Source organism: Platalea leucorodia (genome assembly GCF_965183815.1).
Source record: "Platalea leucorodia genome assembly, chromosome: 1".
Classification (NCBI taxonomy): Eukaryota; Metazoa; Chordata; class Aves; order Pelecaniformes; family Threskiornithidae; genus Platalea; species Platalea leucorodia.
Window position 1 is genome coordinate 143,783,912 of NC_138823.1, and position 24,347 is coordinate 143,808,258.

Sequence of the window (24,347 nt, forward strand, 5' to 3'; positions counted from 1 at the left end):
ACTGATGGCAGAAATAAGTGATAGCGTCTTACTCATTCTCTTTCCCATGTGTTATTGCTTAGTAACGCAAAACAGAGTCTTTACGTAGAAAAATAAAGCATTCATACATCCTAGAGGGGTCTTGCTAATGCTACAAAACTGTTAGAAGTGACACTAAATATCCCCAGTCATGCATTTTCTCTTGCATCCTCCTGACAAGTAGAATTTATTTGTACAGTTTGCAGAACTACTTTGGCAAATGTTTTACTTTCTGAGCATGCAGAGTTCACTTCAGATGGCTGACATTCCCCAGAAGAGCCAGAGGAAGAAAGAAAAAGAAACAAACATCTTGGGACTCCCACTCAGCAAGGCTCTGTCCCACCCCTACTGCCCTCAAAAATACATAACCACTATATTCTGTGTACTTTCCCGTGACAGAAAAGTGCTCCAATCTGCCTCCCCAGTTTAAAAAAAGATGGGTATTTGTGCTTAAAGGGGAAGAAAGAGTGACAACAAGCAGACTATCCATCCATTTCATTGGCATATCCTCCACAAAATCATAGCAAGCTTTGGTTTCATCCTGTATTTTTAAAGTATGACAATTCACAAAATCACCTGTATGCTTTTATTAAAGAACAACAACAAAACAAAAAACGCCAGGGAGACATTAGTATGTGAAAAGTGTTGGACAAGAAAATTCATGCTTTTTGATGAATGATGATAGCTTGAAAAGAGTAATCAATCTTAAAACACAACCAGAAAAAACTTAGTAACACATTCACAAAAATGTTAAAGCAGCAGTGTTTATCTGTAAGACTGCTACCTAAAACCTATGAGAAAAGAAAAAGTATAATATTTCAAAAGAATAAGTACCACTTTAAAAATCTCCATTTTGTAACTATTTAGTGCCTTTCCTTCCCCTTTTTTGCTTTCTGCATACAAAAGCTACTGGTGGGAGTAAAACAGAAAATTATATCCTTCTGCATGAAGCACTTCAAGCTAGAAGGAGTTCAGAAACCCAAATTCACTGCCTTCCCTCACCAGATCTACCAGAGACAAGCTCTCAGGACCACAACTGGTAGGAACTGAGACTGGTGAAGTGACACATTGTCACTCTCTTTTGCCTGACTCTCACCCCCAAAAAAATAATGAAAGAACTTTCTATTTATATTGACAAAGTGATCTGCTAAGAAAACACAAACAGCACTGATGATCAGTCAAATCGCTGATGTCATTTATAGCCTACATTCATATACTATCCTACCCGCAATATGTTAGTTAACTCCTTCCTCACATCACATTTTGAAAACTGATAAACTCTTCCAGCTCTTTGTCTATGAAGACCTTTTTCTGTAATACTGGACACTGAAACTTCCTGGAAACTCCTAACACATGTGCCCTTCTCAAATTTTGTTTTGATCTTGAAAGGGAAGTCAGCCTTTCCTGCCCCATTTGACAGCTCCACATTGGTTCAGATTTAGTTTCTAAGAGCCAAGATGTCTTTTTTCCCCTCAGTATCCTTATGCACCCCGACAGTAACTCCTTCGGATGCCTACTTAAACCTGTACTATCTATACATTACTGAAGAAAGATGCCAACGAGCCTACAAAAAACCAGCCCTGCTACAATGGCTTATGTGCAGCTTTAACACATGGATTTCTGATTATTCATGCATGTTTTAAAATTTGTTTAAATTCCCTTCTGGGCAAAGGTCCTTCAAATACAGTCAACGTTTTTTTCTCGTTAATTAATGGAAGCTATTTTTTACTTCACTATTATTTGAATAGTAATGAGATGCTATATAAAGACGCAAGAATTCCTGCTCTTCCTAGTGCACTGAACAGAAATTTGTCTCTTGTCAACTGCAGCTCCCAAATGACAAGACTCCCAAAGTTAAAACAATTCAAGGAGTCACTCATCCTAGCAGCTAGAGTGTTGATGTTATGCCACATTCAGAGCTTTGTGTCAAAAACCTCATTCCTAGATCAAATGACATTTCTGAAGTACTTAATAACTTTTCAAGACTTTTTTTTTTCTTATGTGCACTCACAGAACCGTTCCTAACTTCCTCTCCTTTTCCCACTTTTTATTTTGGGGGTAATAAAATTCTGGTTCACTTCATCTGAAAGACTTATTTTCAAGAAACAGATGATATTTCAGTAGACTAGATCAAATCTAGGTTCCATTTAAATGACTTCATCTCCTTGTAATTCAGTTCATTGTCTGAAGTGCAGGCAGTCCATCTCTCCAAATGAATCTTCAAGTTTCTGTTTGCCAATTTGACCATCACTAACCCCTCTAACCCAGCTTGTAAGGATCCTGATCCTTCAACAGGTATCCGAAGACATCTGTGGCCTTCCCCATTCTCTGCCCAACACTTACACTGATAAAAGATGGGGCGTACTCACTTCCAGTCACCCTTCTTTCTTTCTTCTATACCTTTGACAGATATTTCTATACAATATACTTTCTTTTCCCCTTTACCACGGTCTCCATATCAATAGCTGTGTGCAAGACTGTGTTCTCTAAATATTCTCTCTTGAATGCAAGCCATTCAGCACATTAAAATCTACTGGGAAAACAGGCAGATATGACAGTACAGATATGAGATACCATTATGCCAGAAGGCATGAATAGGTCAACTGTTTCTCTTTTGACCTGTAAACAACTACAGAGGTCCTTGACAATGTGGCTTTGCTAGACAAATGAGAGAGAACTAGGATGCTGTTTTCCCATGTTTTCAGTGTCCTGAGACCTTTCCTCCAGAGCTCCAGACTGCCCTCTCCCAGCAAGGAAATCCCACAAAGCTTTAGAGTGAGTTACCACATAACACTCACGCCACAAAGAAAGGTACACAAAGGTAACGTCCAACAAACTTCCCAGTCACACCATGAAACTCACTATAGAAGTGTGATCAGGATATAGAAATTCATACACACAACATCTGTCATAACATTAGTAAAGTTATACCCTTTTCCTTTTAAATTTAATATAAAATATATTAAGAAACAGCAGTTATTAGCAGAAGATTTCAGGTGCCACCAGACAGTTAACACCATTTGATAGCATTACCTGACATTAGCAGCAGAAAACACTTCCTTCACAAAACCCAGCTGTTCTGGGAAATGTGGTGCCCTTAGCACTGTTGGAGCAGGAGCTCCAGCCTCCAGAGTCCTGCATAGTCAAGGTTAATGCCCTCCCAAAGCATTTAAGCGCTGCTGTTTGTAGCAACGTAAGCTGGAAAACAAGGTAAGGCATGCTGCCTCTGGCTGGCTGGAGTTAATTTTCTCCATAGCAACCCATATGGCACTGTTTGTTTGCATTTGTGACCAAAACAATGTTGGTAACACAGCGATGTTTCAGCTGCTGCTGAGCAGTGCTTGCACAGCCTCAAGACCTTCTCTGCTTTTCATTCTGTCCCCACAATGAGCAGGCTGAGGGTGGGCAAGAGGTTGGGAGGGGACACTACCAGTACACCTGACCTCAACTGACCAGAGGAATATTCTGGGACACATAACATCATGCTCAGCAACAAAAACGGGGGGTTTGATCTTTCCAAGGTAGTCGTTGCTCGGAGACTGGCTGCGTATCGCTCTACCTGTGGGAGGTGGTGAGTGATTGTCTTTGCATCACTTGGGTTTGGTTTTTTTTTTCTTCCCTTCACTTACTAAACTGTCTTTATCTCAACCCACGAGTTTTTCTCGCTTTTGCGCTTCCAGTTCTCTCCCCCATCACACGGCAAGGGGGAGGGAGCAAGCGGTTGGTGGGTACTTAGTTGCTGGCTGGGGTAAACCCACCACATAAGGTCTCCTCTAAAAAGCTTTAATATGAATACATGTGCAATGTGAAGTTGTTATGCTGTTGCAAATATGTGTCTGTTACAGACAACAGTTCATATTCTCCACTAGTTTAAACGCTCATAATTTGCTGAAATGAAATAGCCTAACTATTCTCAAAATCCAAATATGAAAATAAAGTGTTTAACACACAACTGCAAGGTACTGTGGGCATACTTAAGAATAAAAAGAGATGCTGTATTGTCAAGTACTTTCAGGATCCCCATCTTTTGGGTTTCAGATCCCCTGTTTACCGAGAAACATCTCTCTCTGAATGAAAGCTGTTGTGCAGAGCACCTTTAGGAAGTGCTGCAAGTATTTAAAATAAATATTAGTAATTAAACAACCAGAGACAAAACAGAGCAAGTCTAGTACTTCTTCCCAATAATATTGTAACTATAGTTCTGCTCCAGTGTTATGTAAATATGGGAAACCACTGTAAATAATAACATTTTTGTGGAAAAAGGCTGCATGCCAACAGAAACGCACATCCTATTCTTCCCCCTGCCCTTTTTTTGGGTGGCGGGAGAGTGCTTATAAAGTGAATCTTTGCCTGTATTTTGGGCTTCTGTATTTCTTCAAATTCAGAGCAGAACTACAACCCCTTCAGCCTCTGTTATTTTCTAAGTATTTCCTACAGGATTTTTTCTAAATTATTCAATTGGAGACGAGACAAAATGACCTACCGAGGCCCCTTCCAAGCTAAATTATTCTATTATTTCCTTTCAGATGAAATTTTTTTATGCCACTTTCCTACACAGAGCTATTTTATTGCATACTTACGAACCCATGCAAATGCTGAAATTAATGGCAGGGCTGCCAGACCCCTAACAATAGCAGTGCAAAGAGCACCAACGTTGCAAAAACTCTAACGCTACAGAGTGAAAATAAAACCTAATATTCCCATTTGGGAAAAAAAAAAAAAAAAGCTAATTTGAGACAAGCAGTACTCTGAAGTGTAAGAACCAACATAAAGATAAGAGGAAATGAAAGTGATTCCACAAAATTAGACATACATAGTACAAAAACTAAATTGACATATACAGTAGCCTGTGGTATATGACTATGAGAGCTACAAGCAAGATAATTGAACTCTTCTACCCAAAAGATTTTGAAATACAGATGATAAGCACAACAGTAAGAAAGAGGTCAAAAGTTAAACATAACCTTTATTAAATATAAAGCATTATTATGTCTCAAGTCAAGAAATAGAAAAATACAGAAAATAGGCTGGACAAAAATTTTCCACTTTTTTGCAGAAGCATAATGGTTTCAGGAAAGCTGCCATTAAGAAAGGATTTTTCAGGACCAAAATCGGATCTAGATCTGCCTTCTCATCTCCATAAGACAGAATATTATCTGGTGATCACAAAACTCAGCTGGACTGTAAGATACACATGCTGAAACACTATCAGCTTTTCTACGGTGGGCTGGTTCTTCTTCAAGAAAGGTACAGAGGAGGGTTTTGATCCTGTTACAGACAAAAAAAGCATCTGAAATCTCAGTACTCTGAAGGATAGATAAAATGTTTATTTCCCAGCTCAAAGAGTAAGGCTTACTACACTTCTACAGCAAGGGAGCCTTTACTCACAACTCTTCCCTGGTGTTAAACAAAAAAGCATGTGTGCACATACACAAGAAAAATGCCCACAGAGATATCCAAGCTTGAAGGAAACAGAATACAAACAAATTAAAGCAACAAGTCCCTGTGGTCCCATTTGAAAATACCGCACAGGAAAAACAAGTTGTAAGGTGAAACTATTCCAACTAGGAATGGAAATAGAAACTAAATGTTAACAGGAGCTGGAGGAAAACAGTTTAGTTGTAAGTTATTTTAAAGTATTTAAGAATTATTAAGAAGGCAGTAAGAAGACAACTGCATAACAAAACACTTGCTTTTCATTAGCGTTTTTGTGAAGTTTGTAAAATCTCTAGAGAATGAAGTCACCTTTTGAATCCTATTTAAGTAATAAGACATCTTCCCCTCCCTTGAAAACACCCGGATGCCTTCACTATACTCCAGTTTTTCTTCACTTATTCATCTTTCTTGGCTCCAGGCTATTCTACAATGGATTTGCCAGCAGCTCTAGAGATTAGGTGGACTTCTAAGAGACAACTCATTTCAGCAAAAAGAATTATTTTCTTCTCTTCATTTACGCCAGACATCTGAGTAAGATAAATCATGAACTGCAAAAGATGAACCAATGCAAAGCTGTGACTACGCCTGGAGTTTTGCCAGCAGAAGTAGTATTGTTTAACAAAATTATCCCTAAGAAACATTACCGTGCCAATGCGATTTTTACATGTCCCTAGCTCTGAGCAATAAAACCCAAACATAAGAATGCCAATCAATATTGGATTAAACCACTCAGCCTGGTACGCTTTCTCTGATGCTCAATAGATAAGCTCTGTGGTTTCTGTTGAGAGAGCGCACATGCGCTTCCAGCGACAGTCACCTCCAGATGTTTTTCATTTGTGCTCTCCTCCAACATCTGCTCTGTTACCCAGACATGCTTCGCTCTCCCAAATCTTGGGAAAAATTTGCCCCCACCTCAAGTCCTGCAAAGGCTTTTACCTTCAGAACCAGTCCTAGAGAACTTTTACTGCAGGAAGGCAGAGACGGCAACATGAGACAATGGGATCAATTCAATCAAGCTCTCCACAGAAAACTTCCCTCTGTCCAATTAATTTTTTTTTTTTTTTTTTTTTTTTACTCACCTCATCCATATCGTTCATAGTTTTGCATATCTGTCATATTCCCCCTTGGTGGTCTTTTCCAGGCTTAACAATCCTAGTCTATTGGATTTCTCCTTACAACACAGATGTTCCATATCCCCATAACTGCTCTACTTGGGTTCTCCAGTTCTGGCAAAGCCTTTCCAAGAGGGACTCCAGAAGGCACCTCAACAGATTACCAGAGAAAGAGAGAGCAAAGAACAAAATGGTGACCCCTTCTGTAAAGGCATGCAAAGGAAAAAACATCCTTGACTCTCTCTGCTGTCACCTCCCCAACCCCTTCAAATCCCCAAGTTAAAACCAGAGAAGGAACAGGGCAGCATGTCTCCTATCTGTAAAAGCTGAGACTATGCTAGCAACAGAACTGCTAGCTTCACCTCCCAAATCACTCTGGTTAACATGAGGGAAATCATTTATATCAAGTAAAGATGGTAAAGTATATATACAATACATGTAACAGATAAAGACAGGATTAAATGAGCCAGTAAAGACCCAGACTGCCTAACATGGATATCTGTAGTTTGAATAGATCATTTTAAGAGACAGCAATTAATTTATCCTGTACTTGCATTCATTTTTAGATAAAACTGGTTTGAATAGGCTTAGAACCAATACCAAATTTTCACTTATATTTGAAAACAGATTGGTAAGCATTTCTAACTCATTACTTTTAAAGACTGAAAGTCATGCTATGAATATTTCTGATGTCCTTAGTTACTTCTTAAACATACACTAACTTAAAACCAGACTTTTATCTTATATATAGTCAAAGACTTATGCAGAGTAAGTTAGAAAACTCATTTTCTGAGAAGAAGCCTAAAGAAGAGTTCATCTGTTCATATTAAAGCATGACATAACAGGATTTAGGAACGGGGAAGGAAAGAGATGGGGGAGGTACCTATGCATGCATCAAAGCTTCATTTAAATAGTGTAAAAGAAATAGGTATCAGTCAGGCTGAAGCAGCATTACACAGAGACTTCATAAGGAAAACTTAAGTATGGAAGAATTTTAATTTTCTCTCCCAAGTTTCCTGTAACATACTTTTTTTCCTCCCAAAAAGCTAGAAATGTGAAAGTCTAGTTTATATGCCTGCTGCAGTTGCAAGGGACAAAAATATTTATGACATTATTTGTACATTGTCATGTTGATCACTTCTACACCTCCTGTCAGCAATCAATCAATGCTGCTAATATTTACCTGAGCAATAACAATCGTTTTCAACAAGAAAATTACTAGCTTGTGCCCATTTTTCTTATTAAGTATCATTTTACAAATCAAGGATTTGATTCTACAAGTACTCAAATTTTTGACATGTTCATGTATTTCCCTGGAAGCCAGCGAGGCTCTCTGTGCGCAAAGCAGAGTGCATTTCATGCTTTGCAAAAACTTCACTAAGAATTTAGGAACCAAATGCTAAAATCTACTTCAGTTACTAATAATATGAATCCAACTGAGAAACACATGGTGACCTGTTTATTAAAAGGTACTTGAACTGCTGACCTCATGTAGGTTAACAGAACAGTAAGTTTCTGAAATGTATGTTTGTGATCAAATTTAAGAGATCTAGAAGTCTATCAAGAGATCTAGAAGTCTATCTGAAAAGGGAGAAAAATAACAGACACAGCAGAAGATTAAAGAGGGATAACAGAAAAGGTAAGGAATGATGAATTTGGGGACTCTAATATTTAGGCCCTGTCTAGATCTTCCCTAAGTAATAAAAAAAAAAAAAAAACAACAACAACAATACTCTTTTTCAAATCAATCCAGAGTAAACAATAGATTTATAGCTCATACTAATTCTAGCGAGATCTTAATGATATTTTTAGTGGCACAGCACAGAGCTCATTAATTAGAAATGCCAAAATTCACCTCAACACTGGAGTTTTGTTTTCCATTTTATCATTTGTCTTGGTTGTTAACTTTAGCCATTAAGACAAAAAAAAAAAAAAAAGAAAAAAAGAAAAAAATCTGTTTCAATCACCAGAATTCACTAACCCATAGCTGATTTTTCATTATGTGTTTTGGGATTAATTTTTTAGTATTTTACACAGTAATTAGCTAGGTTGGGAGCAAACCTTCTCCAGGGGATCATTAATTAATTACAGACACGTTGTTCATTAATGCATATTTTTATTTTCCAAAACTGTACAGCGAGAGTGAATATAATTTAGTCCATTCTCTTAAAAACATAAATTAATAATTCTTCTGTTTTACTGCACAATTAATTATGGCCCAGTTTTAAAGCATCCCCAAGTTTGATCAAGCAGGAGCCTAACGGTACCATTTTTTCGCATAACGAGCACAATCTTTTGAACTCTTCTGTTGAAGAAGTTTGGTGCTCAGGACAGAGTTTCATGAACAAGTTTGCAGGATGCATGCCATCTTGCTATTACAAAACGGCAGCTACTCCACAGTAAGAGCATGTAAGGGGCAATTCCACACAAATGCAAGTTAATATAAGGCAGTTTACCCCTTAAAGTAAAGGGTAAACTTTGTGTAAAAAAAGGGGTAAAGTATGTGATCATGTAAGGGGTAAAATATGTGATCATGTGCCAATCTTAGGCAGCAAACTGAAATAAGGGTATGCCACACTTTCAAAAATAGAGGTCATTCAGCTGTGCTTCGTTGACATTGACAGCAGCTTTATGCATAAGCAAAAAGTTATAGTTACAACACAGCCTTTTCAAATTAAGAATACAGCCCGATTATCATCATCAACTCTCAGACTGTTTCCTAGAAATCAAGGGTTACACCCCGAAGTGTTAAAGCCAGAATTACAACCAGGAGTCCTGTTGACAGCTGGCAAGATGAAATGAGTAATTCTGCTTAGACTCCGGTTTCCCAGCTATTTTTTCCACATGATGTTTTTTAATGTTAATGCCCATTCCAGAACTGAAAACATTTCAGAAACAAGCCCATAAGCAGAGCAATTCACCCTAAGAAGCATTTAAAGGCCACACTTTAGATCAAGAATTGAGAGGTTTCAACTAGCCTGGACTTGCTCCATACATCTCCGCATGATGTGTATTTACGAAGAGGTTGAAACATATCTAAAGAATAACTAAATGAGAAAACCAAGGAAAACAAACACACAGCAGGTAATAATTGTGATGGGATATTCCCCCTTCCCCTAGGTTTATGGAGGAAGAACCACATGTGAAAATCAGTATCTCCCCTCTAACCCTACTGCCTAATAACACTACTATAATCAAGACACAAAAAAGAAGAAAATTGTTCACTTTTCTCTAACACTGTCTCTCCCCTAACTTTACTAGTGTCCTTTAAGAAGGGAAAACTCAAGACACTGAGCAGAATTTCCTTCATTTGACAAAGCTTACTTTTACTCTTATGCTTTTGGCAGCAAATGTTTCCTCTTTCCGGATAAATCAATCAGGAGCCCCAAAATGTCTGCACAAGTTTGCTATGAAGGAATAATTCCAGGGGAAAGCAGCTTTATTTCTTTTGGAATAATGTAGTTCTTTTAGAGGTTCATAAATACAGGTGGTTTCCATCTATAGGTTACTCCCTCAGAGCCTCTTGCTTTTGAAACTAACCTAGTTGAAGAGTAGGGAGGGGAGAAACTTAAATACACATATATTATGCGTATTAATACAAGCAAACAGCATGAGAGCCCCTTTTTTTTAATTTCTTATGGAAACAGGTGATAAGAGGCAAAGTTACAGATTTCTGTAAAAGAAAAAATTCAGAAACCAGCAATGAGGTCTGTTTCTTGCTCTGGGGTACCAAGTGTTAGGGGTTTGGTGAGAGAAAGAAACAGAAGGACTTCTCCAGAGGTGTCTTCGGCAGATGCACAGTGGATAGGAAGGAGCTTCTAAAAATAAGCTTTTCATTACAAATGTTTGTAGAGAATCTTTACATCTGGACTTTAAGCTTTTATGAACAAGTGGTTTGAAACAGTACCTCTCACAGCCTTTATAGAACTTGGACCACAATAATTTGCAATGTACTGTATGGAATTACACATGAAGCAAATCACCTTCCCTTACAGAAACACTTAAAATATTATTGGTGTTCATATATGACAAAACTAACAGTAAGTCAATTGCTTGTGACACAAGTGATGAAAAAAGCTTTAAACAGATTGCAGAAAGCAAGCAGCCTTCAATAAAGTTCATGAATCACAGAATGGTGGAGGTTGGAAGACACCTCTGGAGGTCATCTGGTCCAACCCACTTGCTCAAGCAGGGCCACCTAAATCACATTGGGCAGGATGGATAGGTTGTCCAGATGGCTTCTGAATATCTCCACAGATGGTGACTCCACAACCTTATTGGGCAACTTGTGTCAGTGCTTGGTCAACCTCACAGCAAAAACATGTTCCCTGATGTTCAGAGGGAACTTCCTGTGTTTCAGTTTGTGCCCACTGCCTCCGGTCCTGTCACTGGGCACCACTGAAAAGAGCCTGGCTCTGTCTTCTGTATATCCTCCCTTCAGGCATTTACAGACATTGATAAGATACTCCCTGAGCCCTCTCTTCTCCAGACTAAACAGTCCCAGCTCTCTCAGCCTTTCCTCATAGGAGAGATGCTCCAGCGACCTTAGTGGCTCTTCTCTGGACTCTCTCCAGTATGTCCACATCTCTCTTGCACTGGGGAGCCCAGAACTGAACACAGTACTGCAGGTGTGGCCTCATCAGTGCTGAGTGGAAGGGAAGGATCACCTCCCTTGACCTGCTGGCAACACTCCTCCTAACACAGCCCAGGATACCATTAGCTGCCTTTGCAGCAAGGGCACATTGCTGGCTCATGTTCAATTTGGTGTCCACCAGGGTCCTCAAGTCCTTTTCTGCAAAGCTGGTTGGCCCCCAGCATAGTAAATTTTAGGAAACAGTGTTGCCTGGACTTAGAGACTGAGTCTCCTTTTTTTCCCCAGGGCAGAATTTCATCTTGTACTCAGTTAAAGGCTGTGGTGGATGACACGGGATTTATTCTGGATGTTATTTTCTCTCAGAGTGGCTCATACCATTACTGACAGACCATGAGTGCAACTCACATGGTCCTGTGGTAAAACAGGGAGGTTGCAACTCATGAAAGTTCAGTCTAACTTCCGCCTGATTTGATATCTACGTTCGAAATTTTGAAGAAGGCTAAGAAGCAAACTTAGAGTATAATTAATAGATTCCCACTGAATATCTCCAATTCCATCTACGTTCTTTGGCAAAAGAAAAAAGAATTACATTTTCCATTTTTTGCCTTCCTCTCCAAGAGGCCTCTCTACATTTTTCACAAGAGAGAGAAACTGAGCCATGGCATTCTTCCAAACTTTAACAATAAAATAAAGCCAACTGACATCTGTTTCCAAGATGAGGATCCATTCACAGTAGAACACCTGCTCCAAAGTCTTGCATCACCCCAGGAGCCTCCTGAAATCACCTGTTGAGCTCACCTCCTCATCAGTGAGTATTAAATATACTCAGGAGCTCTGCTAGGTCCTATGAGCATAGATTCACATAAGTGTCCTTTCTGAAGCTTAACTGGTGACACCAAAATGAAACATCACTTTGACTATAAAAATCTACATCATTTCCACCCCACTTCTGGAAGAATGAAATAATTAGTGCTGGCAATAAACCTACCAGAGCATCTCAATTAGAACTTCGCTGAACCTAACGCAGAAGACAGAACTTTCAGAAAAAGAGTCCCAGGTTCCCTGACAGCGTTTGTTCAAATATGCTAGAACTTTTTTTCATAACAGTAGCTTAAATTTTTTACTTCTGAAATAGCATTTTGTTGAATATCATCACTTTGTTAAAGCTCATAGTTTGAACCCATTGTCTTAATTTCCATATAAAATGCATGACTAAGCATTCTCTCCACACCACTGAAAAGACCTGTTCTTGAGATATAAAAAATATACATACTTAGTCCAACTGATAACTGCTTAGTTACTGCAAACTTACTTTCAAAGATAAAAATACCATTTTCTTACTGATTTGAACAGAGAAAGTCTTGAAGTGCTACAGCATGCCTTTTTGAAGGGCAAGAAAATTAGACATATCCCTTCATCTTCTCTGAGCTTCTGTCATGGTTTGATGATGGCCAGACACATCACATTTAACTAAGCCATACCACACTAATAACTAACTAACTAAAAAAACTCAAATATTTCTCCAGATGCTGTCCTCCAGTTTCTGGAATTCTGTACATCTCCACAGTCAGCAGAAGATGCCTGTAACAAACATCCTGTTTCTATCTGGTTCCTCTCTGCGCATTAGGAGCCAAGATAAATCATAGCTTTTTTTTTTTTTTTTCTTTTTTCTTTTTTTTAAACAAAAAACGTTTTTTCCCCTCCAAACTGAGCAAGCAAACCTGCAGTCATGAGAGGCTTCCCACATCTAAACAAGCCAAGGCATGGTAAGAACGATAATGAATCTGACAAATGGAACTGGCATCATTCTTCACATGGATAAGCTAAAAACCTAACTTTTTCTGAGCAAGCGTAGATTGCTATTTTAATTGTAAAACTGCATCAGTAATTGGCATCAGCAAAGCAGAGTGGGTTGGACATCATTCAATAAGTCTGGCTGCTTAGAAGGTCAATAAGTAAATGAAAGCCATCAAACCAGACTTCCCATCGCTTCTGCCAGTGTCTGACAGCCCCAGCCAGCCCACAGGTGCTCCCTTCTCCCCCTGCCCACTCCACTCAGGACATGAGCTCCCACCCCGGCTGCGCTCCCAAGCCCCCTGCAGCTGCCTCAACAACTGGCAAGGACTTCAGTAGCATCCTTGTCACCACGGACGAGGAAACAATACCAGCTTAAGAACAAGACAAACAGAAGACATATGGTCAATATCTATAATTACACTGAGACTAAGCTATAAACAAAAACAGGCACAAAACAGGTAAAAAAAGAAGCAATCAAAGAACTATATATGTATCTAAGAGTCAACTGACAGCTACTGGCACCGCATTTGGACTCTGATGCGGTTTTTGTCACCATACTGGATAAAAGGAAATAACTAAAATGAAACCAGAAACTGTTATAATAAGAGGACGACTAATTCCAAAAGATACAGAAGAGGTTAGACAAACCAGTCCCATGGCGGGAGGCGGGGGGAGATACGTGTGTGGCTGGTTTCCAAAACAAAACTAAAAAAAGAACAAAAGGACTTCCAAAGAAATAACATGTGAAAATCTTGTTTCCTTGTCAGAAAGCAACAATCACTGTATGTTAATAGAGAGATGGAGATAACAAGAAGGGGACACTGATTAAGCTCTACATGAATTTCAGCATGTTCTCCTTCAAACTGCTTTCTGTAACTGCCTAACAATACAGTGAGCAAAAATGCTTCAGCTGAGAGGGTGTTAACTTAAGAAAAATATTATGAACCAAAATATGCATCCTAGCCTCTGCACTACTTCTTGCAACATACTTGGGATAACATAAAGTCTTCCAGATTTCAAAGCTGAAGGGCATATCTGACCTAACTAACCACAGCAAGTGACCTCAGACAAATTCCTTCAGACTTGAATTTTCAAGATGGGACTCAGAAAACAAGTTCAAGAACCGCATGAAGCCAGCCTCAGGTACAGTTTCAGGATCACCATGGCCACAACCTGTGCCTGAGTCTTAATGTGCAGTTTCAGTGGAAGAAAAGGAAGACAAAGATCCATTAAAACAAAATAGTGCTGAGTGTGATTACATACAAATAAGAATCCACTGGTAACAACAAATTCCTTTTAACTCCTCAAACATGTATGTATGGAAGAACACCTTTTTGTATATGGGAGCTATCAGACTAAGAAATCCACATACAAAGACAAGCCCTGCTGAGCATGTGGCAGCAGGAAAAATACTGTAAGCCACTGGTATTCCTGGGCCAGCACAGCAGCAAATAACTTCTATAGCTAGTAGCTTTGCTTTCATTTCTCAACACTGAAAAAGGTAAACACCTGGATCCTACAGAGAAACTTAATTCAGGTTAAGTAACTACCTCAGGAGAGCCCAAACACAAATAATTGCCGTTGTCGCTTGGAACTGGTGATAATGCACTATGTGCTCTCTCAGTGGCCTTGCCTCCATCATTTATCATTAAGTTTTCTGCAGCATTCAGTCATATTTAGTTATTAAATCACTGCCAATATTTCACATTTAAATAAACTGTAATCCTCAAGTTTGAATTTTCAAACTTGATAAGGAGAATTGCTGTACCTGAAAAGAACAAAAGAAGCACTAGCAGGACCATGACTCAACTGGCATCGAAGTAGAAAGCTTTGCTGGAAGGGAAAAGGCATAAATGAATTCCAGGATATATAGAGAAACAGGTGTAAGAAAATTTCTTTAGGCCTTAATATCATCAAAATGACATTGTTTTATGCATATAAAATCCATTTTGCTTAAATAAACTAGTCATAGACTGCAATCTCCTTTGCTTATCCCTTCCAAATAAATAGCAAGAGATGTCAATTGACTCAGAACCTTGATTACTGTGGATGGGATCCTGCAAATATACGGTTGTCAGTGATATTGTGACACACGGCAGATGAGGCATCATACATGCAGAAATTCTCAGGAAAGCTAAAAAGCAGACAGAAATAATTTTCATTTAGATCCTTTCATGAGAAGAAGATTTAAATATAGTCATACGTCTGTTAGTAGTGTGGCTTGGAAGAAAGAAAAAAAAAAAAGCAATAAGGTCTAAGTACAAACAAGATGGAAGAAACAGAGCCATCAAGGAAGTCACAGGATTATTTCTTGCCTCGCAACCAGGAGATTGCCCAGTAAGGCCAAGAACAAGAAGCTACTTATCCCATATGCAACATACTCTGTTTTGTTACTCTACTTCATTTAATCTACCAATAAATTACTATATCCCATATATCCCAAGAAAATAAACAGCAGGATTTATACGCAAGCATACTTCCTCGAAATAATAATAGCTTGCATTCAGACTCCACATCTCTGGAATGCATATATCCTCTCATTGGATCAACAGGAACATCCAACGCAAAAATATGCATGCACAAGTGAGACAAGTAGGCCTGGAAGTTCTTCTTCATTTTGCAATGCTTCTCTGATAGCCAAAACATTTGCCTGCAGACCAGAACTGAGGTTAAAGCTTTTATATATGTCAGTGTTTTGGCTGGATCCTCACAAGTCACTGCTGTGGACATGGGTTTAGGCCAAGTTCTGCTCTTTTGCTCCATCCATTTTCAAAGAAAAGTTAAGCAAAGGACACATACATATTAAGTAGCAACATGAACCCTTCTTCCATCCAGTGTCTATAGGAGAAGGGAAGGCAGAGAAGGGGAGCAAGCAGTTTCACAGTTGACTTAACGATTTTTCTTACCCCATGAAAATAATATATGCTTTCTGAATGGTAACTGGATGCGCTGTCAACAAACATGCCAGGCGGAAGAACGCACAGCTGAACACATCGATGGCTGGGGCAAAAAGTCAAACCACTGCCACTCAACAGATTTAAGGGATGCTCCGAGATGAAAGCTCTTCCCTGAGCACAACAGAAAGGTTCTCAAACTTTGGTCTCCTAAAGCCCAGGTTCCTGTTCTAAATGAGTGAAAAGTCACTGCCAAGTAAATCTCAAATGAAAAACCTTCCACATGTTCTCCAATTTTGCTTCAAAGCCTTGAAACCAGACACAACATAGCAGCCATTCCACAGTCGGTTCTTCTTGGTGGCTTTCCTGCCACCTCTCAATTACTTACTAGTTTGCATTGTGGTCACCTAGACCTGGTTCTGAAGTATCTCACATCTTCAAGAAAATGACTTTCTTCCACGTGCAACACAGCACAGGGAAGTGACAGGAATCCCTAGTCGCCTTATAAATACTGGTAATTCTCTGACAAATTAAGCAAGGCTGTCCAACGGTTGGGGTTTTTTTTTAAACCACCAGAAGTTTCACAAACCAGCATTTTTACAGATCGATGAAAGGCGCATCTGTCCCACAGCTGATCCAATAAGAAGCTGCCACTCTCCAGGAGAATGGCAATATTTGCCCTCTTCCATCCATGCTCTTCAGTCTCACACTCACCTGAAGCACATTTGCTAATAATATTATCAGTCCTCATCTTGAGGAAAAAATTATTCCCTTTAAGCAGCTGAAAATGGCTCTGTAAGACCTGAAGTGCTGGCACTATTCTGCTACAAATGCACATGCACTCACGTCACACACCAGTCCTAAGAACTAGTAACACAAAGTAACACAATTCCGATTCATAGTTTGTTGGAATGGCCTCAAAGATTTGGCACATGGCAGCAGAGACCAGTAAATCTGCAGGTGTCTAAGCCATCTGCTGCTAGGGAACCACTGGAGTGACACCAGATCCTCAGTAGTGTAAGTGAACAGTACTGGGGGGAGGAAGAAGTGGAGATAGGAGTGGTAGGAACACAAACCCACCAAACCATCCCCCCGGAAACCTCCTCTGTAATGGAAAGGCTCATGAGATAACATCATTCCCACTCATCCTCCCTCCCAATGGTGGCAGGGTGGAAAGATCTCTATCCGACACATGAAGACCTTGTGAATCTGAGAATTGCATAAATGAAGATGGGCCTCCCGCAGGAGACATCAGATTACGTTATTGAGCTTTTACCTCCCTATTTCCCCCCCAAAAAATTTGCCTGTGTCATGTCTCAAGTAACACTTCACAAGCGGCATCTTTCAACACTGAGTTGTTATCTTCTGTCTGGAATTATGTTATCCTTTGTATCACAGGCTCTTCCCTAAGCCTGGCACACACCAACCCCACCCTTTTAAATCTCCCAGGGATAAAATAATCAACATTTATTCCAAGATCCTACAAAAAGTAACACTGAGTCTCAAAAGGACTAGATTTCTCTCTGCTCCATCTCACATAATCCAGATCCTCTCCTGCAGGAGCAGAAGGTAAAGATATAGTTTCATATCTATACTTCCTACACGCACTTCTCTCTCAAGCTACTTACTATAAATAAAACTTTAAAAAAAATGCACAAATGTTATTTAGTGTATTATGTGCCTCCTGCATTATGGCATTCAAATTCATCTTGTTCATTCTTTACAGAGCTCTACTTTTTTCCAACTACACTCTTCCCTTTAACTCGTCAAATTCAAAATATTCTCTACACAATAGTTCTAGTTCAGAGACGGGTGTCCTTTAAACCAAGACATTTTTCATGGCAACATCCCACAGAGGGAGTAGCCTTTTTGTTTTGGGGTTGGTTTTTTTTGTTTGTTTGGTTTTTTTTTTTAAGAGAGAGAAAGACTGTGAGAGCAAGCACATTACAGAATCAAGAAGTAACTTGGCAAAACTCCCTTGCCTTTCACACACTTCCACTTCAAACACACAGAAGTTGTTCCATGAGTGAAATTAATGAAATTTGGCTTCCTCAGAGTTGGAGAGACTAAATGTAGTAGGGAGTAGATGAGTATTAAGGGTTTTGCTGAGGTAAGGGTATTCATAACATCTCCAACCAGATTCTCCTATATTCACAAGAACTTGCATTCCAACTTTACCATCAGAGGAGATTCTTATCTCTATCCCTCAGCCAGCTCACATGCTTTTTCACCAAGCATCTAAGCGTCTAGTGTCAGCCAGCTTCAAAGTTACCGGGTGGAGTCAGAAAGTATTACATATGTAGCAGGCACAATCACAATATCCTAATTTTCTAAGGAAAGTGGCCTTATAAAAAAAAGGTGCTTTTGATATTGGGCAAAATTAACATTTAAATATAGCTAAACAGCAGCAATACAACTCACCACATAAGAAGCAATAACCACAGCAATTCATATTGATTTTCAGTCTTAAGATTATTGTATTTTGATTTCATTATGACATTGATATTAATTTATCTAGTGTCCATACATATGGCCGAAGGTCTTAAACCATGATTTAAGTGCTTAGAGAAACCACTAACAGAAGGATAAGAACCAACAGCTTGAGACTGACTGACAATAATCTAGAAATAAATCATAACAGCAAGCAGGTAACCAAAGGAACAGGTTACCAGCCTTGCGATGAGGTTAGTCACAACATAAACACTGGCTGTCATTCCAGCAACTACGCTGCAATTCAGCCACATGTTATTGGCCTTGATCACATTCTTTTGAGTGAAAAAGAAAACAGTTCCACCATTGTAAGACAGAGTGGACAAATTCTGTAGTTGTTGTTACACTAACAGTCCAAAGACATCAAAGCAATCCTGCATAGTTGGAAGTTATTACTCTAAACTTTGTCAGAGAAAAAACTACTGGAGCACAAAGAAAATGTTCACTCAAGGGCCAAACATTTGTTTATAGACCTCTCTTTGCACGTAACACTGCTCCTCAGAGGTGTTTATCTTCTGTCTTGATATCCAGAGTAGGTAATCAGCGCTTTGCCTAAAAGAATGAAACAGATGCTTTCTGTGCCAGAACCTACACTCAGAGAGTGAAATTTAGGTTGCTTTGAAAAGGAGGACAACTCGGGTTTTGTTCTTTTTTTGGGGTTGTTTGTTTGTTTGTTTGTTTCAGTTTGCACTCTTCAGAGAGCAGGTAACAACATTTCAGGATGCAAGGAGAAGGTGCCTTACTCTCTCCCACTCAAACTAACTTTGAAAACAGGCAAGAACAACCTGCACACAGACATACACACCCCCCAAATTGTGATATTTCATGATAGAAGAAACCAATCCGCAAACCATTGAAAACACTTGGAATCTTCCTGCTGATTTCAGTAGGTACTGGAGCAGGCCCATGTTCCAGTTCCCACAATGTGACCAGTAAATATTGGTATGACAAGAAGGAAAAGCTAAAGTTTAAAAAAAAAAAAAAAAACAACCAGCAAAAAACACCACAACACAAAAACCACACAGTATTACTTTGCTACTTTGAATGAAAGACTATACAAAAAGTGGTCTGCATCCTCCTCCTTTATTCAGCTGAGTCTCTGGAAGGTGTCATCTTTGAAAGGTAAATAGGTTATCAATGGTTTTAAATGGATCAATTCAAGTGTTCTCATGGACTGAAATAAAGGCCAGCAGCATCTACAGAAAAGAGTTTTTTCATTCAAAATTGAATCAAAGGAACACAACAGCAGGTACAAAAAAAGTGGCAAATCCTGCACTACTCCTTCATGCTATTGTTGCACTCTGAGCCTATGGACAGGACTAAATGCACCACAAAGATCCTTGAAACACTTCTAGAACAACTAAAGGTATTTTCTGACATGCAACTTGTTCACAGGCTTTGCTGTTCATGATTCTTTTGGTCCTACTTTACTAGAGGGATTAATTTCATAACCCATAGAAAGCAATTATGTGATACACTTGCCTGTCATGTCTGATATCTTAATTTTTAGTTGTTTCTCTTCAAAAGAAAGGCAACTTCCTGCAGTGCTGCACATTTCTGAGCTACTGTGTGCAAGTGTAAAGTAGGTAGAGTAACATCCACTGAACAGCTCAATTTTTCCCCGTCAATTCCTGAAGGACACACGAGTAAGCTTCTGATATAGCACCTACAATGTGCAGAATAACCTGACAACTGACTGGGCTGTAAACCACACCTTGTGGCTTTAGAAAAGTCGTCTTCCTCTTCATCCCACTTTCCCCCCCTCCTCAGAGATTTCAGGTCCCTGCTGCCCAGCTTCTGCTATTGGTGTCTTGGTCACAACTTCAAAAGCTAAAATACATCAGTCCTCCTTCTCTATCAAGGTGTCAGGAGCGCAACAGTCCTCCCCTGCAAGTTCATCGCTACTTGTTCAATCCCTTCACTGGCCAACCTCCCTCCAGGAAAGGGGAGACATAGCATCTTTTAGCACCATGAAAGGAGAAAGAGTATTTTTTCACTAACTGTATAGGGAGAACATGCTGCTTGTTAAATGAAATTTATGTTTCAATATTTGACTATATCATTTTTCATAGTAGGAGACCTACAAAGTTGAAGTAAGACAGTGATTGGACAACTACCTCCTCTCTCTCCTTCTCAGCTGATATTCCCACTTATTGTCATCATAACTCTCTTCATAACCGCATCCCTGCTATATCAATACTATGTATACTAGCCAGAAGACTGGATTGCCTTCCTTTTATATCTTGGTATGGTCTTAGTAGTGTTTTTCAGGATAGCTGCCTCAGACTAAAAAATGTGCCCACTCCTCTGCTCACAGATATTCTCTCACTTAGAAGTACATGTCATTACAATCAGGTACACTATTGTTACTAAAGACTGTTTTATCTTCTGATTTGAAGGATGTTTGAAAAGAAAGGAATTAAGTGATACATGGTACAGCCCATTCTCAGATTCACACTGTAGGCTCAATAATTGCCAAGAACCATTGCGTTGAGTTTGAAGAGATAACAAGGACAACATAAAATCTCAGCACACTTTTCTTTCTTCTAAGAAGTGTCACCTAAAACTATGGAACCAATTGATGCTCATGTCACATCAAGCTCTTCCCTATTTACAGGAGATGGAAGAAAATTGTTTTGCGTACCCTTCCCACTAGCCTTTTCTTGCTACCTCTGCAGTAACTCACATCAACAATCTGTCAGATTTCATTAAAAACATATTTGAAAGATTATTTTTTCCCCAAACCCCCTGAATTTAAATAAAAATTTGCTCAAGTTGTCTCCTGTTCAAACAGAAAGCCAGGTTTAAAGAAAATACATACAACCTGTAGATAAACAATCCTGGGGACGGGGAGGGTACAGAAAAAATGCCATCTTCATAAGACAGCATTTTTTTATAGATCCTTTCAAATTCTCTATCAAATTTAACACCAGGTATTTACTGGGTAGGTTATAGCATAGGTATACCATTGCAACCTTCAGAAGAAAGTACTGGACAAAAACAGACCAGGTTTGTAAAACAAGGATTCAGAGTCTACCAATGTATCCACACAGGTGTAACTTCTAGGCAGGAATCAAGTTCCACCAGTGTTATAAGAGAAATACAACAGTCAGGACCACTGCGTGATCCGATGAGAGTTCCTGAAAACAGAGTCCGACCCCAGGACCTGCACTCCAGATCCGAGAGGGGTCAAGCCGGGTTACAGGTCTCTGCAACACACATCAGAAAAGTGCAAAACATTTATATCGCTGTTACTGAATTTGAGCAGAGGGGTGTAAAATTCAGTGCAATCTGTTTAGAAAGAGATGAAGTTTGATTTTATCTAGTATCAAGGACATTACATCATCATTTATTTTTTATAGAATCTGGCATTACACAGCAACTATCTCACTGTAATCAGCCAAGAATTTGAGCTTACAGCATGCAATGAAGAAGAAAACACAGAAATGCCAGAAGTGTAACATCAACACATGAAAATATTACCATTTGCTTCCAGCTATGGTGGCAGAGTGAAGTACAAGGCAAGCATTGACTACAATATGACAACTCATCACACCAAGACCTACACCTCTTCCTGCGTAAACATGCACTGCAGGACAACTCGCACTGACCTGAACCTCTCAAAGCCTATCATAAGTAAGAGCAAGCACAAATCATGAGCAGCATATTTCACAAATTAACACACATATCATATCGCAGACAGGTCAGGACCCCAAACCTATTACACTGAATAATCAAGTATCAGTTTTACTAATACAGCTAGCTGCTGGTTTTGTGGTGTTGGGTTTTGTTTGGTTTTTTGGTTTTTTTTGTTTTGTTTGTTTTTGTTTTTTTTATTTCATAAGAAGCATCTATCTCAGCTGACATATTCAGCAAGAAGCCAATGCAGCAGCACTTTACATAAGGTGCTCTCTCAAGAGTGATGTTTTTTCAGTCTGTCACAGTACAGGCCTACAATTATGAGAATTACCATGGGTAAAGTTCTATAAAGTATTTTCTCCACGTGCAACATTTCTCTGCATGGAACGTTTTTAAATGACCACTTTTCATACAACATTCAGTTTTATTGTATTAAAAAAAAAAAAACCCAAGCATCCCACTCAGAGCCTTCAACCAACAAATTCATCTGATTGATAGTTACTTGGAAAATGAAAATACGTTCAAGCAATATGGATGTATTAACACATATGCACATCATAACACTACTATCAATGGGCTTCTTTTAGTGCTAGTGAGAAAAGCTAAGACATACCTAGACTTCGTAAGGTACAAAGATATTTAACCTACCTCATCAAAGCTGCTATCTTCTTTCTTCAAGGCTTTAAAATAAAAGGAAAGAAGAAATAGTTATCTGTACTGCATTTCAATGAGCACAAAGTAATTAACACCAGACAAGAGAAAAACAGAGCAGCATTTTCCTGTTATAATAGGAAAGAACAGGCTGGCATGAATAACAATTTTATACTCAAAATCTGAATCTGTAAATGGAATGTAGGACTGCACAGTGTGTTTCCAAGAAAGTAAATTTACATATTTATGAAAAATATTATCCTCTCAGGTTAAAGAAAATAAGAGTTTGCAAGTTTGGGGTTTTTTTTATTTTAATTCCCAGTGAGCGTGAAAACACTTTATGGAGAGTCTGACTGAACTTCAATAAGGAAAAGTATAATAAACACTCAACCATGTATTCAGTTTGTCAAGTATTAAACCTTTATGAAATAGTATGCATTGTAGCATGCTTTTATCTTTTCCTTTTTTTTTTTTTTTACAATATGACTTACACTAAAGCAGAAGAGATTTCTTTCTTACACCGTTAACTAGCAATTAATCCACAAACAAGGAAGAGAAAAACAGTGCAGAAATCACGTGAACTGGTAAAGCAAGAAAATAAATACTTGAAAAGTTCTGAAGTTGTAGCAAAGATTAAGCTGATGAAAATTTTTCCTTTAGCATACTGGATATCTTTGAAATGGAAAGAAAATTAATTTCTCCTAATCTCCATTGAACTGTGTCAGCCTGAAGGTATGAGACTGGTTCCTTTCCTTGGTACACCCCAACCAGACCAACCAGGGACTGTGTACTGCACACCGTGACCTGAAACTGCTCTTCGTTTACTTTTCTTGAAGAGTTAAATAAGACAAACCATTGCATTGATGATTGCACTATTTCTTTTCGGTTTAAAACATGAAGGTTTGCAATTTGAGGTCACCTGAATGACCGTATAGTTTGTGCAGTACTGCCCCAGAAGGCTCCCTCTTCATCACTTAAGCAGCATAATGTTTCTTACGCTTAAAATGCATTTATTTCTGCAGGAGATAAATACTAAAGCACCTAGGACAGTTGAGGATCTAGACTCCAGTAGTTTATTTGCTTTTTTAGATCCTCCTTCTGCTTTCAAATCACTAGTAGTTTCCAAACCACCACCTCTTCCAAACCCTGTCTTCAGAAGCAACAGCATTATTAGGTTCAACACCCCACCCCACCCCCACCCCCCCCCCAAAAAAAAAAAACACCAACTGTATCCAGGCATAACAGAGGCAGGACAACTCTGCAAAAAGTGCTGCACCTCCACAACCTCTGCTATGGGCAGCAAGGCACAAATCCCAGTTCTCCTTGTACAGAAAAGCAGCCTTCCTTTGCTTTCAATTTCCCATTTCTTTCAGACATCAAAAATGTCTTCCCTCAAATCTTTGAAGATTACTGTTTTACAATTACTCATCTGGATTTCATGCTCAGTAACAAAAAAACTCAAAGAAACTGGGATTTTGCTGTGGAGATTTGAGGCACACATTGTACATTTTCATCATGAAATGCATTTTTATGGCTTTGAAGGCTGGACAAAACATTTTCAGAATGCCAACCCCAAGTATCCAGAACTATGAGTCAAGATATTAAAGAAAAAAAAAAAAAAGGAAAGAAAAAAAAAAAAAGGAAAGAAAAAAAAAAAAAGGAAAGAAAAAAAAAAAAAGGAAAGAAAAAAAAAAAAAGGAAAGAAAAAAAAAAAGG

General features: G+C 38.9%; 1 protein-coding gene across 1 annotated transcript in view; it reads right to left on the bottom strand.

Annotated features, from left to right (window-relative positions):
* Positions 1-24,347, bottom strand: part of CDK14 (cyclin dependent kinase 14) — a 324,235-nt gene that overhangs the window by 294,990 nt on the left and 4,898 nt on the right. Inside the window, exon 2 of the mRNA XM_082325474.1 lies at positions 22,629-22,660. Within this exon, the coding sequence (XP_082181600.1) occupies positions 22,629-22,660 (32 nt within the window). The remainder of the gene's footprint in view (positions 1-22,628; positions 22,661-24,347) is intronic.